The sequence below is a fragment of the Polistes dominula genome, unplaced genomic scaffold (assembly GCF_049000335.1).
Source record: "Polistes dominula isolate Pdom_NZ unplaced genomic scaffold, Pdom_raw_medaka contig_33, whole genome shotgun sequence".
NCBI classification, from domain to species: Eukaryota; Metazoa; Arthropoda; class Insecta; order Hymenoptera; family Vespidae; genus Polistes; species Polistes dominula.
The window spans coordinates 2,315,589-2,336,963 of NW_028300998.1; the positions used below are offsets into that span (position 1 = coordinate 2,315,589).

General features: G+C 28.6%; 4 protein-coding genes and 1 long non-coding RNA gene across 24 annotated transcripts in view; 3 read left to right on the plus strand and 2 right to left on the minus strand.

Annotated features, from left to right (window-relative positions):
• Window positions 1-2,224, plus strand: part of LOC107064596 (apoptosis-resistant E3 ubiquitin protein ligase 1) — a 20,939-nt gene extending 18,715 nt beyond the window's left edge. For all 9 annotated transcript variants that reach the window (XM_015317431.2, XM_015317434.2, XM_015317432.2 and 6 more), the window contains one exon: window positions 19-2,224. In XM_015317431.2, coding sequence (XP_015172917.1) covers window positions 19-121 — 103 coding nt within the window. In that variant the 3' untranslated portion in view covers window positions 122-2,224. The remainder of the gene's footprint in view (window positions 1-18) is intronic.
• On the minus strand, window positions 502-9,490 carry LOC107064550 (uncharacterized). 7 transcript variants are annotated; one of them, XM_089173590.1, is made up of 9 exons: window positions 8,354-8,594; window positions 7,183-7,264; window positions 6,515-7,026; window positions 5,918-6,335; window positions 4,519-4,710; window positions 3,415-3,557; window positions 3,059-3,223; window positions 2,810-2,976; window positions 502-2,674 (listed from the first exon to the last, which is right to left on the minus strand). In XM_089173590.1, the coding sequence occupies exons 3-8, from the start codon at window positions 6,958-6,960 to the stop codon at window positions 2,820-2,822; spliced, it is 1,521 nt and encodes a 506-aa protein (XP_089029716.1). In that variant the 5' UTR covers window positions 6,961-7,026; window positions 7,183-7,264; window positions 8,354-8,594; the 3' UTR covers window positions 502-2,674; window positions 2,810-2,819. The 7 variants fall into 7 exon arrangements, with proteins under 7 accessions (XP_089029716.1, XP_089029715.1, XP_089029714.1 ...); XM_089173589.1 differs by having other exon boundaries at window positions 7,183-7,614; XM_089173588.1 differs by lacking the exon at window positions 8,354-8,594 and adding an exon at window positions 7,947-8,139 and having other exon boundaries at window positions 7,183-7,874.
• On the plus strand, window positions 8,797-13,226 carry LOC107064549 (dorsal protein). 5 transcript variants are annotated; one of them, XM_015317332.2, is made up of 7 exons: window positions 8,797-9,393; window positions 10,284-10,373; window positions 10,447-10,673; window positions 10,772-11,015; window positions 11,100-11,243; window positions 11,318-11,508; window positions 11,586-13,226. In XM_015317332.2, the coding sequence occupies exons 2-7, from the start codon at window positions 10,328-10,330 to the stop codon at window positions 13,224-13,226; spliced, it is 2,493 nt and encodes an 830-aa protein (XP_015172818.1). In that variant the 5' UTR covers window positions 8,797-9,393; window positions 10,284-10,327. The 5 variants fall into 5 exon arrangements, with proteins under 5 accessions (XP_015172818.1, XP_089029712.1, XP_015172819.1 ...); XM_015317333.2 differs by lacking the exon at window positions 8,797-9,393 and adding an exon at window positions 9,472-9,984; XM_015317334.2 differs by lacking the exon at window positions 8,797-9,393 and adding an exon at window positions 9,472-9,975.
• Window positions 13,227-14,511: 1,285 nt separating this feature from the next.
• LOC149032218 (uncharacterized) lies at window positions 14,512-18,013 on the plus strand. Of its 2 annotated transcripts, XM_089173593.1 has the most exons (6): window positions 14,512-14,629; window positions 15,793-15,822; window positions 16,290-16,503; window positions 16,612-17,000; window positions 17,392-17,549; window positions 17,615-18,013. In XM_089173593.1, the coding sequence occupies exons 1-6, from the start codon at window positions 14,512-14,514 to the stop codon at window positions 17,762-17,764; spliced, it is 1,059 nt and encodes a 352-aa protein (XP_089029719.1). In that variant the 3' UTR covers window positions 17,765-18,013. The 2 variants fall into 2 exon arrangements, with proteins under 2 accessions (XP_089029719.1, XP_089029720.1); XM_089173594.1 differs by lacking the exon at window positions 15,793-15,822.
• Window positions 17,864-20,862, minus strand: LOC107064551 (uncharacterized). Its single transcript, XR_001475496.2, has 2 exons — window positions 20,631-20,862; window positions 17,864-18,065 (listed from the first exon to the last, which is right to left on the minus strand). It is a non-coding gene; the product is annotated as an uncharacterized LOC107064551 (long non-coding RNA).
• Between the last annotated feature and the right edge of the window lie 513 nt (window positions 20,863-21,375).

The following is a 21,375-nucleotide window of genomic DNA, read 5'->3' on the forward strand; positions in this document are numbered from 1 at the left end:
TTCAAATTTATTTTGTAGTTTCAATCAACTTTGCTTGCCCGATTACGAGTGCTACGATCATTTTGAACGAGCATTGTTATTAGCAATCAGTGAAGGTACCGAAGGTTTTGGTATGATCTAACGAAAAAAAAGAAAGAGCTATATAAAATAAAACTGAACATGCACACATACATACATACATATACACATTAACCTCTAGTCTATTCTAGTCGATATAATTTGTCCAGTTAAAAAATTGAAGAAATGTATGTTGTGGCCCTATTTTTTTTTTTTTTTTTTTTTTTTGTATTATTTGATAACAAATATTCATTTACATTTCAACGTTTATTTTCAATAATATCTTTTCATAATTAAGCTTTTATACTCTTAAAGAACCTATTAACTGCATTTCGTTAAAGACGTAAGACACGTTTAAAGTATTATTAAATAACAAATCTTTACGTTTTGCTAATGACCATCAAAATTTAAGCGTAAGAACATGCCGCAATTAATGGCTTGTGGTAACGTTTTTTATATATAAAAAAAAAACCGTTATATACTTAAAAAAAAAAAATAAAAAAAAAAAAGAAAAAACATAAGAGAGCAATTTATAATTCCATCATAAGTGAAAAAGGTTGCTGAATTTTTCAAAACCAAATTTAGTATAAGTAAGGTATTCTAAGTATTGTTGAAGAATACATTAACATGTTTCGTTACTCGAGCCATAAGATTCAGCATAATTCGACTTGCAAAATATTAACAATATTTGCACAGGAATTATTGTAAATTAAAACTGAGATATTTAACATAGTATTTTTTTGTAGATATTATCGTAGACTTTTAAAAAAAAAAAAAAGTATCGTATTAATTGTTATTGATTCAAAAAAAAAAAAAAAGGAAAAAACTATAGAAAAAAGATAATAGTATCTTTGCATTTAGTGATTTTAATTTTTGTTTTCTTTTTCTTTTTTCTTTTACTTATTTTTATGTACTCGGTACTACTGTTTTATATATACATATAAAACGAAATTTTGTATTAAAAATTAGATACAAAATATTTCGCTTAATTTGTACAATCGTTTCATATCTTATTAATTATTTTCCTCTTCTTTATTATTATATTTTATATATATATATATATACTCAATTACGAACAAAAGCAATCACAGTGTATAATCAAAGCCAAAGGCAAAAGACAATGTTTAGATTGTACATTTAGAGTATACTCTACAACATTCGTTAATTAGTGCGTACATACGCGAGTTTCGCGGTAAAAGAATAAAATTTCTTAATATCGACAGTATACTTATTACTTTCTATCGAGACCTGTGGATCGGGTTTTATAAGAAGTTTTACTTATCGAAGAAAATATCACGATCACGATTGTCGTGCCGTGCCGTTGCAGATAAACTAACATATATTATGTTATCCCTTACCACTCAAAAAATAAATTTATTTCTCAAGACTATATACCATTCAGAATTGTATAATACATAATACCATACTCAGGATATACATAAAAAAAAGAAAAAAAAAGAAAACCCATTTTTTAATCAATCTTCCACTGTACTACACGAGTCAAGTTAAATGACGAAAATAGAAAAATCTTAATCACAAGACTATCATAAAATAAAATGAAATGAAATGAAATGAAACAAACACATACACATAAATACCAAAAAGATACAATGAAATAATTAAGAAATTTGACGAATCTGACTTAGACATGTCGTGGATGATGCTTTAAATCAATCTTGTACTTAAAACAAGAAAAACCATAGCAATGCAAAATATGATCGTACATTTCCAAAGAGCAATGACACTTGCACGTGGTTGTGCTTGACATTAAAAATTAACTCTAATAAACACACCAGTCTTCTCTAATATAAACAAAATACTATAGCATAATGTCGCTGAGCATATTCCAAGTTATGCTTTCTTCTAATTGCTTTGCTAATTGTATTGTCGAAAAACACCAGGATTCTCATCATACATGAGAAAGAACTACGAACAAAAATAATAATAATAATAATAATCAAGAAATCGTAATGACACGCGATAATCATACTTATTAAATACAAACTCGAATCTAGATAATTAATAGTTTCGTCTTCGGGTAAACAGACAAATCACGCATCGTTATCTTAGCGGTTGGGGGTTGACAATATTTTGTTTTCATCAGATTATCAAAATGCGCGAAAGAAAGAAGTGTAAAACTTATAGATTAAAAAGCATATAACGAGTATTTATTTATTTATTTATTTGTATACATTCTAAATAATCCTATATATCCTACCGTTATATATTCCACATGATTTGTATATATTAATAATCATGCACTATTATTTTATTTTAGAAATATCCTTGATTATAAAACTATCGATTCTTTCCTACAGCGAGTAAATTTGTTTACTTCCAAAAAAAAAAAGAAGAAAAAAAAAGAAAAAATAAATAAATAAATATTAAAAGTAAAAATATAATTAAACAATATTTCTTCTGACGAGTTTACTTGCAAATTTTCTTTTAAACGAGACCCATTATTTGTATTTTCCCCGTAGTGTGCAATAACTTTTCCGCAAGAGTTCATCTCGTGATCAACAAAAGGTAAAAGCAGCTCATCCCTAAATTCGAACATTTTTAACATTGACATTGATATCTTCAGTGACGTTCAATGTGATCCTCAATCATACTTGAACTATAAATGTTAATCATTGATAAAGAAAATCAATTATATGATATATAATTTTATCTAAACGACGAAACAAAGAAAAAAAAGATGTTATTAATTCATGAGAGAAATTGTTCAATAAAATACAAAATAATAACATACCTGATAACGATTAAGATGGTACAGTAGTACTAGATAAAAATGATAGAGTACGCAGTATAGCTCGTGGTGCACGAACAACACTTCCAGCAATTTGTAATACTCGACTGCTCCATCCTCCTTCTTGAGATTGTCTGATCAAACGTTCCTTCAATCCGTTCAGTTCCATTCTTATGTGGAAATAAATAAAATTATATTTTTTATTATACAAAAATCAATCTTATTGTTTACTTGAGATAAGTTAAACCTTACAGTTGCGAGTTGTATATTGATTCGATACGATGCAAGGCAGCTTCCTTATCGGCCAGTTGACTTTCAAGAATATTAGCACGCAAGCTTAAAGCTTTTCCCGCCTCTATATTCGATCGTAACTGTTTCTCCAATTTCATTCGTTCATCTTCCGTGTCCTTTATTCGTCTAAATAATAAATCAAAGGCCAATATTTAAATAATAATTTATCTTCGTCAACATTCCATTTGACAATGGATTACGAATTCAATGACTTCAATTACAAATTGTTATAACAAATATTTATCAATACGAACAATGATTGATTATTAAAATATATAGTAAGATTATTTGTTGAGTTAAATTTATTAACAGCATACTTGGCATATCGTTGATTCTGTTCTTGTGCAGATTCAACAAGTGCGATCTGTGCAGCCAATCGAATTTGCAAATCCTCAATAGCAGATTCAGCCCTATCTGCTCTGCTACCACGTTCTGTAGCTAAAGCTTCGCTTGCGGATATCTAAAATTATGCGGAGTAAGAGAGAAAGAGAGAATGAACTTGTTCTTCTTGAAAAATTAAACAATAGAAAGAAAGAAAATGTTATTTTAAATTATTCATATAAAATATTGCGAGGATGGTGTTTGTTATTAAATTTTATCTTTTCACAGCTTCAATTATCAATAATTATTTCTAATTGTTATATAACAAGATGGTTGTTATGATTCGAAAAAAAATGCACGTTAATATATAGCAAAATTTAACCAACAATAATAAACTACAACGTAAAAGAATTAATAGGGCAAGCAATATCGATCCTTTTTCCTAGTACCCAAAGAGTATTACGCGGTATTGAGTCAGCAACGAAACACAAAGAGTATGACTCAGAGGTTCTCTACGACCCCGTCGTACGTTGACCTAACTAACGAAAATTTTATTTCATTTCATTCAAAAAACATATTGCATTTCTTATATTTGCACATTTGCATTTTTAATATAATTATTTAATTGTAAAACGAATCATCACATTAATAATAACTTGGCAAACAATGAAATATTACACGAGAAAAACAAATCTTTACTATATTCTATACTTTTGTATAAAATATGGCATAGCCCTTAACAAAAAAATACAGGATTTCGTTGGAAATCGAGAGGGTGAAGAGAGTGAGTCATTGTTTCTTAGAAAAAAAATAAGAATTCGCATCGAATCAAAAGAGAGAATCCACCCTCGCTCTAGATCAGCCTTCATTGAGTAGATGCATGACTCATTCGATAGCTTTGCATTGGTAACAACCTACTATGAACAAGTCAAAGGCCCTTACTACTAAACTAGTATTAACCACTTTTCATTTACATCCTAGCAAGATAAAGGGATTTATATGATGAAGCTCTTTACTAAACTACCTCACTAGTGCTTGTCTTATCAGTAATCAATAGATTATATAATAAAAATGTTTAACTAGATTGAATTTTAATGAACCTTATCCAAAAGAATCCTCTTTTCCTCTCGTAATTTTAACAATTTTTCGCGATCTCTTGCTATTTGTCCATCTAATGCTTGAAGTTGATTTTGGGCATTGAGCAATTCGTTCCTAAGATTTTCTGTTGTCACCGATCTTTCTTCCGAAGCATCTTCTAAGCATTTAACTTCTTCTTTCAATTTATCTTTTTCCTGAAAATAAAAAAAAATTTATTTCGCGTTTATAGTTATAAATAAATATAACTACGTTAACGTTGAATTCTAACGTTTTTTATTTCTTCAGATAATAAGATAAAAGGGATCATGTTTCAACTGTATTCGTATATAAAAATATCTCGAAATAAATAATAATAATAATAATTGTATATATGAAAAGTCAGATGTAGCATAGTCTACAGAGATAAAATCCTGTGACCACTGGTGAACTAAACAGCAACCACCGTACGGTATACGTAGCTCTTTCGTTTCATAATTAGCTGCTGGCATAGTGCCAGATACTCGCTTGTGTAAGCACCCTATGCTCTGAATTCGTTGGCCACACGTATCCGTGGCCGAAACCCGTGAACGTGGATGTAAGCATACAAAGCGTAAGAGAAAAAGAGAGGAAAACCAGTGACACGAATATATTTATTTACGACTATCGAAAAGAGAAACGAACTGTATTTCTATTATCAAATTTGATTTTTCTATTGTAATATACAAAAAAAAGCATATAAATATATATGCATATATATATATAAAAATAAATGTATAGGTATAGAGAAAAAATACTGCAAAAATGTTGGATTCAAAAAACTTATGTTATGGTTAAAATAGTAATTTATCACCGCAATCAAATATGATTGCGAAAAGATCAAAGAAAGGAAATCATGATGAGCTTTTGAGATGTACTTTTCGATGCATGGCTAAAATGTGCCTTGCAAGTTCTCTCGGTAGCGTCATCCCCCTACTTAGAAACACGTCATTGAACTCTCGTATTCGTCGAGAGCGGAGGGTGTCACGCTTTCACACATACATCACACCTGCTAGCTACATATTCTCCAACTTATCCAAATGAAACCTGCGCAACTATAAACTTCTTGGGTCTTATACGAAGGACTTTAATGATGTTTTGGTCCTAATATAAAAGTATTATCGCGATTTAAAACTGTTCTGTTAATTTATTGTTTTGCATCAACCTACAAAATACAATCTGAAATGATGAAACCCTGATATTCAGCAAGAACATTAAACAATATTATAATTTAATCTTTATATAATCTCAAACTCGATTCAAGTTACTTTAACAAATAAATAAGTGTAAAATTAAATATATTTTATTGCTTATGATTGGATAAATAGGTTAATGAATTATTTAAATAACTTGTTAATAATTAGGTAAATAAATGATTTATTTTACCTTTTTAAGAACATCACGTTCTTGAGATAATTCTTCGATCTGGATCTTAGAACGCTGAGCTTCCTTACTTAATCTATTAACACGGTCATTTTCCGTGTCAAGCAAACGCCGAAGAACAACGATCTGCAAACGTAGATGCTCAATCTGTCGGGTTAAATCATCGATCGTTTCTTGAAGCTGGCCAACATCAGCTCGTCTGCGTCTCCAAGCATTTAATACCAATACATGACAAAGTATACTCGCAGCTTTTCCCGGATTTTGCGAAAGACAATTTCCATCCACTTCGATGTTCGTAGACAGAAAATTATTTGTCCATGTTCGATGTCCAATTCTTAGGACACCGTTACCAGTCCTTACGCTGTCCTTGTTACGTTCTCCTTGATCTTCACGAAGTCCTAATGACGAATTACTCTCTGATCTATAAAATGAATAATATTTAATATATAAATACATATAACAAATAAATTTTGTTAAATATGGCCTCAATAGTATCGTTGTTCAAACATGGCGTCAATAATGTCGACATTCAACATGGCGTCGACAACGTTGAAGATGGCACAATATTAGAAAGTTATTTTAAGTACCTAATTTATTTACCTGAAATCATTTGTCTCTGAATCAATAGCTGTAGGTGATAAATCAGTCATGGATAAACTTTTTCTACAGCTTGATGGACCGATCGCTCGTAAAATTGGTGAAGAACAGGTCGAATTAGTATGACTACTATCTGGGCAGCTTTTACTTGTTACAATAGAAGCGTTATTATGATTAATTGCACTTAGTCCGACTAATTTGAAGGGATTACGGATGGGTCTATAGTATGGGTTCGTTCGTTGACATCTTATAGGCAATTGTGAATATTGAAGCTTATGCCTTACACATTGTTTAAGATTTACTGTTACCGAGGAACCAGAAGGATTATTTTCCTTACTGGCACTCGCTAGAGCGTGTAGAATAGGCGAATTACTCGCGGAGAAGAGCGTTATTTCTGGCATTGCTTCTTTTTTCTTGTAATTATTTTGCAAATGAAATTCTCTTCGCATTGGCGATCGAGATTGTTTCTTTCGTTATTCTTTGTCATGGTTACGGGATGTATTATATACTTATTTCTGAAAAAGAAAAACGAAAAACGTTATTTTGATCTCCCATACCGTGATTGAATTTTTCCAACTTCACATCAAATGTTTTACAAATAAAAATAAACGCATCAGAGATATTTCTTTTTAATATATTCAAAATAATAGTTCGAATAATTATACACTTACAGTTTATACATCCTAATTTACAAGGTCAGCTAAAATCATACCCCAAATGTGAACATCGATTATGGGTTAAGTAATTTAAATACTAAATTAAAATAAATTAGATTAGTTCGCGAATTTCATTCCACCCTGTATATAATTTTTTTACTTATTTCAATCTTCCAATCTCTTTCTTTTCCTTAAGATATTTGAATATACATGAATATAATAATATGCATACACAAGGTACAGCACAGAAACGGGCGATTATAAAAATCGATTTTTCCTAACAAATGTTTGTCATTAAACGCATTCTGTATAAAATCATTATTTTCTTAAAATTCCACAATATTTCGTGAAATCCATGTTACACATGGATCCACTAGTTCATTATTTTAAATGTTATGATGCTAATAATCAGGGTAAATAAGCAAATAATCTCTACCCTAAACGTACCTGAAACAATAGATTTTGTTAATCTTCTGTTTTGCTAAGATATCCTGTATACACCTGTATACATCTGTATATACCTATCTGAATATATATTGTATTGTATTATATACAGGAAGTGTATGGAAAGTATTACTCATCATTGTACACGCGAGAATTCAGGTACATACTCAAGTATAAAGCTTCTCTATTAAATTCTAAACATTACGTGACAATAATCAATGCAATCATTTTATGAGTTACATATGCTCTTCTTCCTAGAGTATCTATCATTATAAATGTTTTTATAAATAAATAACACAAATGTATATATATATATATATATACATCACACAAACCTGATTCAAAGCGGACAACATGAATACCAGAAAGTAAACGAAACAAAAAATCAAGTATTGTGAATAAGTTAAGTCGTGTAGTAAAAATCGATGATAATCGCGGATCAATTTAACAAAGGTTATGTTCTGCGAAACTTCGCGTTTGCTTCGCGCTCAATTTTCTGACCTTGATAAAAAGTCAAGGTCAAATGAGAAACTTACAAATGAAAAGGGATCAATTATACAACAGTTTACAAATGAAGGAATTTCAAAATATTTATATATTATTTGTATATCATATCTAATATCTAATATATATATATATATAATTTTGTCACTTTTCGAGAGCTTTGAAAAATTGGTATCATCAAATCAAAAAAAAAAAAAGAAAAAGCAATTAACCAAAAAAAAATTAATTTTGATCTTACGTTGTTATTATTGACAATGAGATAAATGTAAAGAGGACGTGTTTAATGGCAGCATAAAAAGATTAATACAATTCGTAGAAAGTGTTGGAGGCAATCCCTTCTTAGAATTGCACGCGCCGAATGAGTGGTACGTTCTCTCGATCGATTATAAATTTCGATTATCTCGTTGGGAAACAGGGAAAAGATTGGAGAAACGAAAGGAGTAAACGGGATCGGGTAAAATCGAGGATTGATCGTACATCTTCGTTAAGATTCGCCGAATATCTCCGATCAAGCTCGAAGGCGTGGAATCGGCACGGAAAGGCGCGACGATAACGAACGCGCTCTTCTCTTCTCTTCTCGCAATACTTCTCCTCTTTTCCCTTTCCCTCCTCATTTAACTCGAACAATCCCCTCTTCTTCTGCGCAATGAGTTCTTCCTTCTCATCATTGTAGTGTTGAAAAGCAGCATAAGCAGAGTCGTACCGCTAACCGTACAATTCGTTTCTAAAAACGTTCACGCTCAATTTTCTCTTTGTTCAATAATATTTTTTTAATCGTTGTGTTCAAATGTGCAATTGCGACCATTTTGTTTCTTAATGAAAAATAAATTACACTTATATACGTATAAATATATATATATATATTAAAAACGATAAACGTATTTAAAACGTATTTAAAAAGAACGATTGTAATTAAAAGAAAAAGAAGAGGAAAGAAAATCGATTAAATCTCGATTAAAATAGTGTGCTAACTCTTATCGTACGTTTATTTAGTGTATAGTGCATCAGAATGTAAGAAAGGGTTATTCATTCTTCGGAAAATCATACAGTGAGAAAAAAAGAAGAAGAGAGAAACTATTGGTTGGAAAAGAGGGAAAAATTGAACAAATGAACCCCGCGCTTGTTTAATTTACTCTTTTTCCCCCTCTCTTTTTCCTTCTCTTTCTCTCTCTCTCTCTCTCTCTCTCTCTCTCTCTCTCTCTCGTTACGCGCGAGAGAGAAAGAAAGAAGTTCTGTCGAACGTGCATGCCGTTAACGATGTAGAAGATCTTACTGCAGGCAAGTCTCCTCATATTGTCCTACGATAGTTTAATAATAGCTGCAGTACCCGTACGGTCCTAGGCCTTCCCAAAATAATGATTGGCTCAGCGTAGAAACCAACCCCTCTCTTCCTACTTCTTCCCTACTATTTCTCATCCTTAATTCGTTTGTTCGCTTTCTCGTGAGACACTTGTAAGCTGCATCCAATTCTCATAGGAATGTAATATTTGGTAAAAACAGCTGTCGATTTCTCTCCAAGGAACAGCTGGAAATCCAGTCGCGCGCCATTTCTTCTTCGTGTTATTACGTTTCTCAATCGTTCCCGTTCGTTTTTCTTCGGGTTCGAACACCGATTCGTTTATTATCAGTCTTTGATAGAAGCTTGTTTTAACCGGTTGAATTTTTTTCTTCTTCTAACATTTTTTACTTTTTTGTTTGTTTTTTTCTCTTTTTTTCTTAAAAATAAAACGTTACATTTCATTAAAAAAAATATGTTTATTTAGATAAAGTAGTTTATTCGTATTGACAATTATATTTTGATCGTGTCGAAAAAAAGAAAAAACGTGAAGTGTCAGTGTCATTTGTGGTTATAATTTGTAGGTGATTAAAGTATGTTTCTTGCTGCATGCTTCTTCTTTAATACTATCCCAATTTTAATCCTTTCCATGATATCATATTTTCTATTACTTTTATTTTATTTGTTTATAAGACGAAAGATCACTGAACAGAACCTACAAATTTCTTTTTATTATTGACAATTAATTTCTTTTTTATTTATTCGTATACTAGAATTTTAATATTTCTTTTTGTAAAGTATTATTATTATTATTATTATTATTAAGTGCAGAAAATGAGATTTAAAATAATATGAAAGTTTATTTATCTTTCGTTTGTTCCCTATATGTTAGATGGCCGTAATTCACTATTGTAAATCAAAAGTTTAACAGTTATCATGGAACATGATATAAGCGATGAAAACTTGAACATAAGTGATGTCAGTGAGTATTCATAATTATTGTATCGTTCTAGCTGTGGATTATATAATATACTTCAATTGATTTTCCTTTGAAGTCGAGGTCATCAAAACTACCGACCCTGGTTTTGTGGAATCTAACGGACACATGGATCAAGACAAGATGGAAATTAATAGAAAGCACATGGCACAACCTTATGTGGAGATAGTAGAACAACCTGCAAGCAAAAGCTTGCGCTTTCGTTATGAATGTGAAGGTAGATCTGCTGGTAGTATACCTGGAGTTAACAGTACACCGGAAAACAAAACTTTTCCTACTATAAGAGTAAGTGTAAAATAACAAGAAGAAATAATGAAAACAATGTTTCTTTTAAATTATGAATACTTTATCTAAAGTAAAAGTTAAATTATTCTTTCATACAGATAGTAGGCTATAAAGGTCGAGCTGTGGTAGTTGTATCTTGTGTAACAAAAGATTTACCGTACAGACCTCATCCCCATAATCTCGTTGGCAAAGAAGCATGTAAACAAGGCATCTGTACGCTTGAAATTACATCTGATAACATGACTGTAACTTTTGCTAATTTGGGTATCCAATGTGTCAAGAAAAAAGACATAGAGGAAGCACTGAAAATCAGAGAAGAAATTCGTGTCGATCCTTTTCGAAGTAAATTTTTCAAGATACTAAGTATTCACTTGTTTTAATACTAACTTTATTATTAATGTATTATTATTGCTTTTATCATTATAGCTGGTTTTGAACATAGAAAACAACCTACTAGCATCGATCTTAATGCAGTGAGACTATGTTTTCAAGTATTTTTAGAAGGAACACGAAAAGGAAAATTTACTCATCCATTACAACCTGTAGTATCAGATCCTATTTTTGATAAAAGTAATTTTTATTTTTTCTTTAATTTACTTATATTCAAAATTATTCATTATTGTTTTACATATATATCATTATAGAGGCAATGTCCGACCTTTCGATCAACCATTTAAGTCATAATAGAGCTCCTTCTTGCGGAGGTATGAAGATGATACTTTTATGCGAAAAAGTAGCTAAAGAAGACATACAAGTTAGGTTTTTTGAAGAAAAAAATGGACATGTTATTTGGGAAGGGTATGGAGATTTCGCACCCACAGATGTCCACAAGCAGGTATTAAAATGTGCTTTTGTTATTATTATAAGATTAATGCTTTATTTCTCTACTATTAAATAATTTATTATAATTAGACGGCGATCGTGTTTAAAACCCCAAGTTTTCGTCTTCTACAAATAGAAGAACCAGTACAAATTTACATCCAATTGAAGAGGCCATCAGATGGTGTGACAAGTGAACCACATCCATTTGAAATGTCACCATTGGATACAGGTATGCCTGCTTTCTGGTCTTTGCGGAAAGCATTTGCTCGAAAAAAAGTAGATTACAGTACATTTGGTAAAATTTTAACGACCGAGGCTACATTGTTTCCCAATGTAGTACCAAAAGTGCCTTGTAATATTGATGAATATAATAATAATAATAATAATAGTTTAGACACAAAAAAGTCAAATAATAAAATTTCAGTACTACGTGCTTTAAATGACTTATATAATATTAGAAATACTACAAATTCTTACAATGGAAGTACTGACATTGATCAAAACAATGTAAAAAATGTTGATTGTTTTATGAAAAATAATACTATTGATTATGATAATAATGAAATGCCAATTGACTCTAATAGTACGATTAAAGGAAACGTACAAGTCAATAAGTATATCACTGGTAATGATATTAGTACAGAGAATAATACATTTTCAAACGATTATAGAGATACGCTTGATAACCAATCAGAAATGATTTCTCAAACAAAGTTAAATTTAACAAACGACGATACAAAATGTTTAAATAATAAAAACATTGTCAATTCAAAAAATAAATCTGATTGGTTTGACTATTCGGAAGTAGGAAAGTGGGTACAAAAAAATCAAGCTTCTTTTAAAGAGAAAGAAAATACAGCTGAGATTAAAAACGAAATGGAGGATGGTAATAAATCGTTAAACGATTTGATATCCCAAGTGGAAGAGTTAGATCAAATTTACGCTGATACACATACGAAATTGTTACAAGCTACTCTTGATCAAAATGTGATTGAAAGATCCATGGATGTTGATGTTTGTGATAATCAAACTTATACTAGTCTTCAAATGGCTATGAAAAATCCAATAGAATTATTTGATATACCTGATGAAAGAAAATATGAGGATGTATCAACACCAAAACAAGACGTATGCGTATCAGTGTCTTCTTCGCCAATAGCAACGAAAAGAGATGTTACACAAAAATTTGAAGAAAAATTACCACCTTTACCACCTAAACGTATACGTAAAATGTCTTCTATGCCTGTTTTACCACGGCCTACATCATCTCAACCAATAATCGAATCTTCCTCTGAAGCTCCAAACAAGAATTTACCTTCTCTTCCTGCTGGTACCTTACCCAAACAATCTAAACAAAATCTCTTTTCTAAACTATTTGCAAAGAAAATGAAAAAAGACAAGGATGTAACAACAACTTCCAATGTACCCACGGACAATAATAATCGTTTATTTAATACAGGAGAAGAGAATGCTTCGTTTTTGTTAAAAAATATTCAAGATAATTCTTCAACGCAAATATCTAGACATAGTATTGCAAGTATAACTAGTAAATCTCTTACGTTAGAAGGTGATGAAACACCACCTTATGGGGTTGATTTAACAGAAGCTGAACATTATGCTCTTTATACTACTATGGCGCCACATGCAACCGCATCTGAATTCGATGAAATGTCTTTTTATTATAGTCCTGTGGAGGGAGGAAAAATATTAACGGAAGAAAAAGAATCTTAATATTTTATTTTTAACACATTTTTTTTTAACCCTATTTATATTTGTTTCTTATCTTTTTTTTGTTTTTGTTTTTTTTTTTTTTTTTTTAAATATTAGGAAATCCCGTTTAACACGGCTTCTTAGAAAACAAGATCGTTGGTTACATGATTTGAAAATTAATGAAATTTCTGCACAATATGAAACGTTATGTGGGAATAGAGATAGGATGATAAAAAATAAACACAAGACTTTATATAAGTACAAATATAACAGAAATATACAAGTTTAACAGATATTTATATATAAACGTATATAAATATGAATACTTTTTTTAAAACACTCAGTCTTATGCAATAATCAAAATATCATAACAATTAATCTTTTATTGACTCTAAGTCCCTTACCAACTGACTAAAATTAACTTAGAGCAATTACTTTCATAAAAATATTTCTTTTAATTATAAAAATACATTAGTTTTCTTTTATTTTTTTTTTAACCACTTCTCTTTTTGTACCAGTTCTTTGTTTCATATAGGAATTTGCATTTGAATTTTAAAATTCTAACAAACCGTGTTATATATGAAAGTCACCTGTATAATGCAATTAATCAATTTGATATGCCTTCCTCCTTTATCATATTTCAAATATTCATAAAGTGGCAAAGATTTTATTATATTATTTCAATAATATTGCATTTTTGTAGCATGAAATAATGATAGAAAATATTTCTGCTTTCAATGATGCATTTTATGATATAATATAACTTGATGATGAACAAAAAATTGTCAAATAATTTGATTATATTTACCACAATTGTTTAAGTGGTTTAAATACTGGCATTATTGTTATTCTTACAAATAGGAAAAAAAAAGTGTCGTTTTACATAAATAAGTTTTCAGATGATGTTTTTTGAAAACGGCATAAAATGTAAATGCCGTCGATGACGCTTGTTGTTTGTTATGAAAACAAAGTAAAAACCATATCTAGTCAAGTTTTATAGTCCTGTTGAAAGATATTAAATTTGTCAGATTATTAATATTTCTTAGTAGCTATAACTTGTTATGTTCAGTATATACTACTACTGGAATTTTGTGGTCTTGTTTATTATTTTATCCTAATTATTTTATTATTGCTTATATTATTTGTGATTTTATAAACTCAATTATATGTAATATGAGTATTTATATATTTTATAAGATATGATTTTTATTTGTTAACAGAAAGATATATTAACGAACAATTTATAGGACTTCGAAACATATGGGGCCTTTGTTGAAAAAGTTACATTTTCTTATTGTAATAACTAATGGTTAATATGAAAAACTTTTTAGGTAGTAGTGAGTCATTAAAACGAAAGCGACAAAAGTTTGATAACAGCCCAAATGCGATACTCTTGAGAGGTTTACAGGCAGAGGCTCAGAAGAGTAAGTATTTTTCTAAAATCTATAACAATTTAAAAGCTTGTCTGGGGATGGGTTGGATAAATCATTGATGTCATTCATTATCATTTAAACATGTTCAAATATCTGTAAAAAAAAAAACAATTTATAATGAATCATTTACTGCTTCATTTTCTATGTAAAAAGAATATTGATTGTGTCTATATATTTGTACGCATACAGACATATGTATGTATGTATGTATGTATAAGAAAAAATAATTTTACGATCTAAGGAGCCAAAGAAGATTATTTTTAATGCTCTTTGCTCAATTTATTTTCTATATTTGTTGATTGTTATAAGAAACTTGAAAAATTACTAAAAAAAAAAAAAAAATTGTGAATCACTGCAATTTTCGCAAAACAGCCGATTTATATTCTTGAGAATATTAAACGATTCAATGGTTATCTTATTATATACTAACAATATTGTTTCCTTTTCACTTTGAAAGAATATCATCACAGTTGCATTTAATTCCAATAAAAATGGGTGATAAATCTATTTAAAACAAAACAATTGTATAATTGCTTGCTAACGATTTTCATAGTGAAAAGGGATTCAAGATTAAATACATACATATTTTCATGTATTAACAATCTTCTTCATTTTGTACTTTTTTAAAAGTGTATTTTATATAAGCCTTTGTACTTGTACTTTGCAATGTAAGAAATAGTAACTTTGTGCACTTTCAGAAAAGTGTATTGTATTTTTGTATCTGCAAAGAAACACGTGAAATTATATAGAATGCTTAGATCATTGCATTTCTATGGTGATATAAAAAAAAAAAAAAAAAACATAAGGATATTTGTGAACATTGATTTTTAGTATGATTTGTGACAATAAATACGTATTTTTGAAGAAATGCTCTGCTCTTGTAAAATGATGTTTTGAAAAATTTTAAATAACATCATTGTAATGATTTTACTATATACATATAGTCATAAAATAAAATAAAAAAACACGTGCAATATTTGTATAGTGCAATTTTTATAGAATGCTTATCTTTAAAAAGCGATTGAGTAAACAAAATAATATGAATAATGTGTATAAAGTACATAATATATATATATCTATACAGATGTATGATGACTAAGTGGCAATCAAATGTTGTGTATATTTATTCCATAAACCTGTTGAACACATTTCAGATCAAATGCACTTATGTATAGGAAAGACAGGTACGGATATCTCGTTACTACAGTGTTTTCAATAATAATTAATTGTGTTTATTAGTGTAATTGTATATATATATATTTGTGATTATCGTATACTTAAATTAAGTTAGTCAAATAGAGTATGCAATGTCAAAATTGAACATATAATCAAATTTTGTCGTAGACAAATTTTAATTATTATCTCATACTCATTTTTGATATCACCTATGTATACTTTAATTAATGTGTTTGTTATTAATAGACATTTTGTGTATAGACGCAATTAATTCACACATTGCTCGTTATTTCTAATAACAAAATTACTCCATTGTGTGTTTTGTTTTGTACAACGCTTAATCTTTTATTTAATCTCCGTTTGCACGAAGTTATCATACATGTGTGTCTAATTTTTGTTATGCATTGTTTTAATTTATTTTATATTTTATATCTTATAACGTATAATATAGTATATTAATTACATCATATTATAGGTGCTGCAGAAGCTGCTTATCAAAATGCTCAGTACTACAATATTATCAAACCAGAACCAGTAGAAGCGGGACCATTACCATTTGGAAGATATACTACAAACTTAGGATCTTATTCGTTGCAATCTCAACCTCAAACTCAACCTCAACTTCAATCTACGCCTCAGCAGCAACTTCCACTGCAATCTCAACCTTTATCTAATTTGCAAACACTAAGGTACTTTAATACAATATTTATTTATATACATATATAAATTTATAATATATATATATACTCTCACATAATATAAAATTATATACTGTTAATACTAAATATATCTTACAGACCTCAAGTTTCACCAGGTCGAGCTACATCACCTATGGAATACGGTTCATATAATCTAAAGTACTTTAATGTAACATTTGTATTATTTATAATATTAAATTTGACACCGTTAATATTGGATTTATCTTACAGACCTCAAGTTTCACCATGTCGAACTGCGTCACCTATGGAATATAATTCATATAATCCACTTTTGGCACAAACACATCTATCTCCTTCGTATCAACCGTCAAGTTCTAATATGACACAACAACCTTCAGTTGGAATATCTGTTCCAGAACAATATTCATTTTTACAAGAAAGTAATTTGTCTAATACAGACCAAATGATATTAAGCAAAGTTACATCGAAACATTTAAATACTGGCCTGGAACCTATATATAATAATGGTAAAATTACTTATACATACTTTTTTTACAGGATTTTCCAGTAACAGTGATACAACCGAATTCTTAGTGAAAAAAAAGAAATAAATTGATTAATGTAGAGTTAAGTTTTTAAATATAAGGCTCTGTTTTCAAAAAAAAATAATTTGGAAAATGCTAAAACATAGTTTCATTGTTATTTATGAAATTATTTGTATGATGAGAAAATTTACGGGGTAAGTACTAATTTATCGAACAAATGTTCAAAATTGTTTCTTTTGAAAACGTAGCCCTCATATATTAAAAACTTTATTCTACATTATTTACTCTATTCTTGTTTTTGGTTTTGTCATTATTGTCAAATATGCATATATCGTTGTTTGTACTTGTTTTTTTTGTTTTTTGTTTTCTATAGGTAATCTAGATAAGATAGATTTAGCTACGGATTTAGGTATCAATCAACAGTATTTTGATCTGACTCTAAATACAGCAGGATTAGGAGAATTCGAAACTTTTGATACCGAATTGTCCACAAATTTATTAAGTGGACTATCAATATCAGAAGATTTAAAGGTATGTAAATAAGAATAGATAAATAGAACTGTATATTATAAAATTATTCAAATATCATTTTTCAGGAGGAAGGAAACGATAATGTTAAATTGGAAACGGACAATGTTGGAGAAAATAACATGACTGACAGTTACACTAATATAACAAAAAATACTATTCAAGAATTATGTGATTTAAATGATATATACAGACATAACAAAAACGATGACACTTAAATAGTTCCGCATGTGTTAGAAATCAGCTTATAAAAATTGACTTTGGTGATATTTCTTGTTTATGAAGTAAGGTTGTATTTTATGTTTTGTACATAAATATTATGTTTTTTTTTTTTTTTAATGACCAAATTTACGATACTAAGTGCAATGATGAGATATTGTAAATACTACAAGAAGTGTATTACCTTGTTGCTGATTATCACGCTAGTTTAAATATATTAATACAATATATAAATATATTAACCCTTATCGGTAGTCAGTCACGTCTCCCATGACAACGATATTTTGACGTTGCGTTCATCTGTCACATAAAAATGACAAATGAAATATGTATATTGCATATATGTATAAACCAAATCAGCTACAATTTAATGAGAATGTTATGAAAATGGCTGATGATCGATAATGGCTAAAATTAACACTTTGACTTGCCGCGCACGTTTCACGTGATATTTGCCTGTGGTGCCTACATGAATTCTTTTTTTTATTATGGGATGCATATTTTGTTTAATGCATTATTTGTGGTGTGGTCACTGGTGGTGATCCTCAAGACACTGTAGACAATTTTTGTAATCATCAGTTGTTTCAAACTGTTCAAAAATGGTAATAGATTATAATTTATGAAAATCTATAATTGATTTGTCTGATCAAATGATGGCTTATAATTTATCATTGCGATTAATTATAATAATATGTTACAAGAAATTGACAATAGAACTTTACTGTGATTACTTTTGTTGTAAATTAAATGATGTTATACAAACAAGTAGTAACTCGAAAGATATTTTAATTCAAGATTTTAGGATATAAAGTTTGCAATGTTTTTAATGAAATGTTCTGATGATGAAGATTGTATTTTTTTTTTTTCTTTCAAGCAATTACATACAGAAAAAACGTCGTTTACACGTCACGCATATTTTCCTTGTAATTATAAAATAATCGTTGCATATTTTGTATGCCATTATTTTCTTCAAACCTTTATAAAAACAATGGTATTATTTGTAAATTTATCAATATCGATATTTACTCCAATCATGTATTTTTATTATTGGTCGTGTTGAGAGATCACCGGTGACCTATAACGGCAGTCAATGTGTTAATCGTAAATTTAACTGTTATACAAAGTTGATTGAAATTTGTTCATTTGTAATATATGTATATCACATTTTTATGTGAATATGAAAATTATTTGAATAATTTAAAAAAACAAAATCAAATTGACAACTGTGATAATATTACAATGAATGATTATTAGATAAATGATATTTTTACAAACTAATAATTTTTTATAACGGGAATAAGATTTTGGTGTGAAAATATTAAGAGATCTCTATATTAATAAAATCAAGACAAATTTTGTAACAAAACAAAACAAAAATAATATTTCAGTAAAATGTAAGTTGATGATGAAACATATTGAAACACACTTGATCGTGCATACTAATCAAACATATTATTTACGAAAATAAAAACATCAAACAATTTAACATATTCAATATATAATAGTACATTGTACATTGTACTGTTACTTTAAACATGTCTATTTGATCTATTCTTTTTTTTTTTTTTTTTTTTTTGAAATTTTACAAAGTCCAAATGTATACGACGTTATCAATTATATTATGCACGAAAACATCATAAAATTCCGAGAAGTGTAATCAACAAGTCAATACAATTATCATTTCTCAACAATTTAACATTAATCACAATCTCATTGTGTATAGGAAACAAAAATTTGTTAAATATCAAAAAATGTTTTTTCAATTTTATGGCTATGTAAATGTGTGAATACATATTAGCGTATAAAATAAATGTATATTTTTTATTTTTATATAATTTAAATAATTGCCATTTTTCGAAAATAATAAGTTCAATCTTTTTCATTCAAATCAATTATAACTTTTAATAATTTTATAACAATTATTGTTAAAAAAAGAAATAAAAGAAAAAAACTTAGGTTTTACAGTTGTTCAAATATTTAATAAGGAAAATATATATTTCATGTTATACATATATATATGTATATGTAAGCGAACATTACTCGTTTGAATTATCGTTTCAAAAGGACGGTTAAATTCTTTTGTATTATCAATGTTCCCAGAGACTTTAGCCCGTCTGATCAACACAGTGCCGTAAAATTGTCGGGTTTACCGAAAAATGATCGTACGCATAAATAACATTTTTTAATATAACTAAATAATTGACTGAATTTTTATAATCTAAATGTTTATTTGGCAGATTCATTACTGTTGTAATTAAGTTATAAATCTTTTTTTATTGAAAAATGTAAAAAATAATGAAAACTTCTGTGTTAAATAAATATCTGTTAATTAGATAGAAACAGGTTACATATTACATATTGTACAGCACTGACATTAGACTAGTATATTTGAAAATTGTAGATGTCGTTTCATGTTACTTTTAAATCTATGGGGTAATTTAATATTTCAATAAAATTGAAAATATATTTTAACAAATTTGCATACCGATTTCTAATTGGTTGAAATTAAGGCGCGCGCGCACAGCAAGTTATTCAAATTTCTAATTAAAAAATGATGAAGATGATGACGTCGGTAAGGAAAATTTTCATGAAAGTATTATTCTCATTAGAGAATAATAATAGTATGCTGGTGAGGCGCTGCATGTTTCAAACCAGTGGAGAATAAAAATATTTCAATACGAAATATTATCAATTAAACTTACTTAAAATTATCGTACAATTATCGTACTAGTCTCATATTATCGTAGATTTTTGTCACATAATCAAAGTTGTATGTACTACTGTACAATAGCTTAAATTATTATGACATTTACGATAAAATATGAAATATGATATGTACAAAATAATTTAACAATTATTAGTTACCTGTGAACGAGAGAAACAACAATTGAGATTTATTCTTTATGTCTTTATAATATTCTATCTATCTACCTTTTTACTTCTATTCTTATTGGTCTTTCTTCTTGGACTGAGCTCGTTCTTCTTCTAGGCTTTGTTCTTATCCCCACCTATGTTTCCCAGTTCACTAACCTAACGATCCTATTATCGAAGGCGCGCGGATCTATGAAAGCGCGGCAAATTTAAATCACAGAAAGTAAACTTTCTTTACAATATATATATATATATATATATATATATATATATATATATATATATACAATTATTTATCATTGTTGTATAATTATCTGAATGAATTATAAATATCGCATAATGTGAAAAACGTTCTACTTTTTAAATAATCAACTATCAATAATAAACACTGCAATATATCGAATCATATCTTACTTGCAATTATATTATTCAATCTTAAAAACAAATTTATTAATGTTATCAATAGAATGCTATTTATACAAATAGACAAGAACTATAAATGTTAGTTAAAACATACGACATTTAAAAAGCGTATATAAAAAATCATACATACTATACATATAACTGTTAAAATCACTAATAATACGCGATGAATAGTATTTATATATATATATATATATATACTCTAGGTTTAATATGGATTATAAATGATATGGAAGTAAGAATTATAGTGTCCCATAATAATCGTTATTTATAATTTATTTATTTTTTCATAAATATACCGATAGAAAAATAACAT

Coding starts and splice junctions, on each gene's coding strand:
- LOC107064550 (XM_089173592.1), bottom strand. CDS start 6,960: ATGCGAAGAGAATTTCATTTGCAAAATAATTACAAGAAAAAAGAAGCA. Junction 4,711..5,917: donor AACGTGATGTTCTTAAAAAG/GTAAAATAAATC, acceptor TTTTATTTTCAG/GAAAAAGATAAATTGAAAGA. Junction 3,558..4,518: donor AGAGGATTCTTTTGGATAAG/GTTCATTAAAAT, acceptor GCATAATTTTAG/ATATCCGCAAGCGAAGCTTT.
- LOC107064549 (XM_015317332.2), top strand. CDS start 10,328: ATGGAACATGATATAAGCGATGAAAACTTGAACATAAGTGATGTCA. Junction 11,016..11,099: donor TCGTGTCGATCCTTTTCGAA/GTAAATTTTTCA, acceptor TTATCATTATAG/CTGGTTTTGAACATAGAAAA. Junction 11,244..11,317: donor AGATCCTATTTTTGATAAAA/GTAATTTTTATT, acceptor ATATCATTATAG/AGGCAATGTCCGACCTTTCG.
- LOC149032218 (XM_089173593.1), top strand. CDS start 14,512: ATGGTTAATATGAAAAACTTTTTAGGTAGTAGTGAGTCATTAAAACGA. Junction 15,823..16,289: donor CTTATGTATAGGAAAGACAG/GTACGGATATCT, acceptor ATCATATTATAG/GTGCTGCAGAAGCTGCTTAT. Junction 17,550..17,614: donor CAATATCAGAAGATTTAAAG/GTATGTAAATAA, acceptor ATCATTTTTCAG/GAGGAAGGAAACGATAATGT.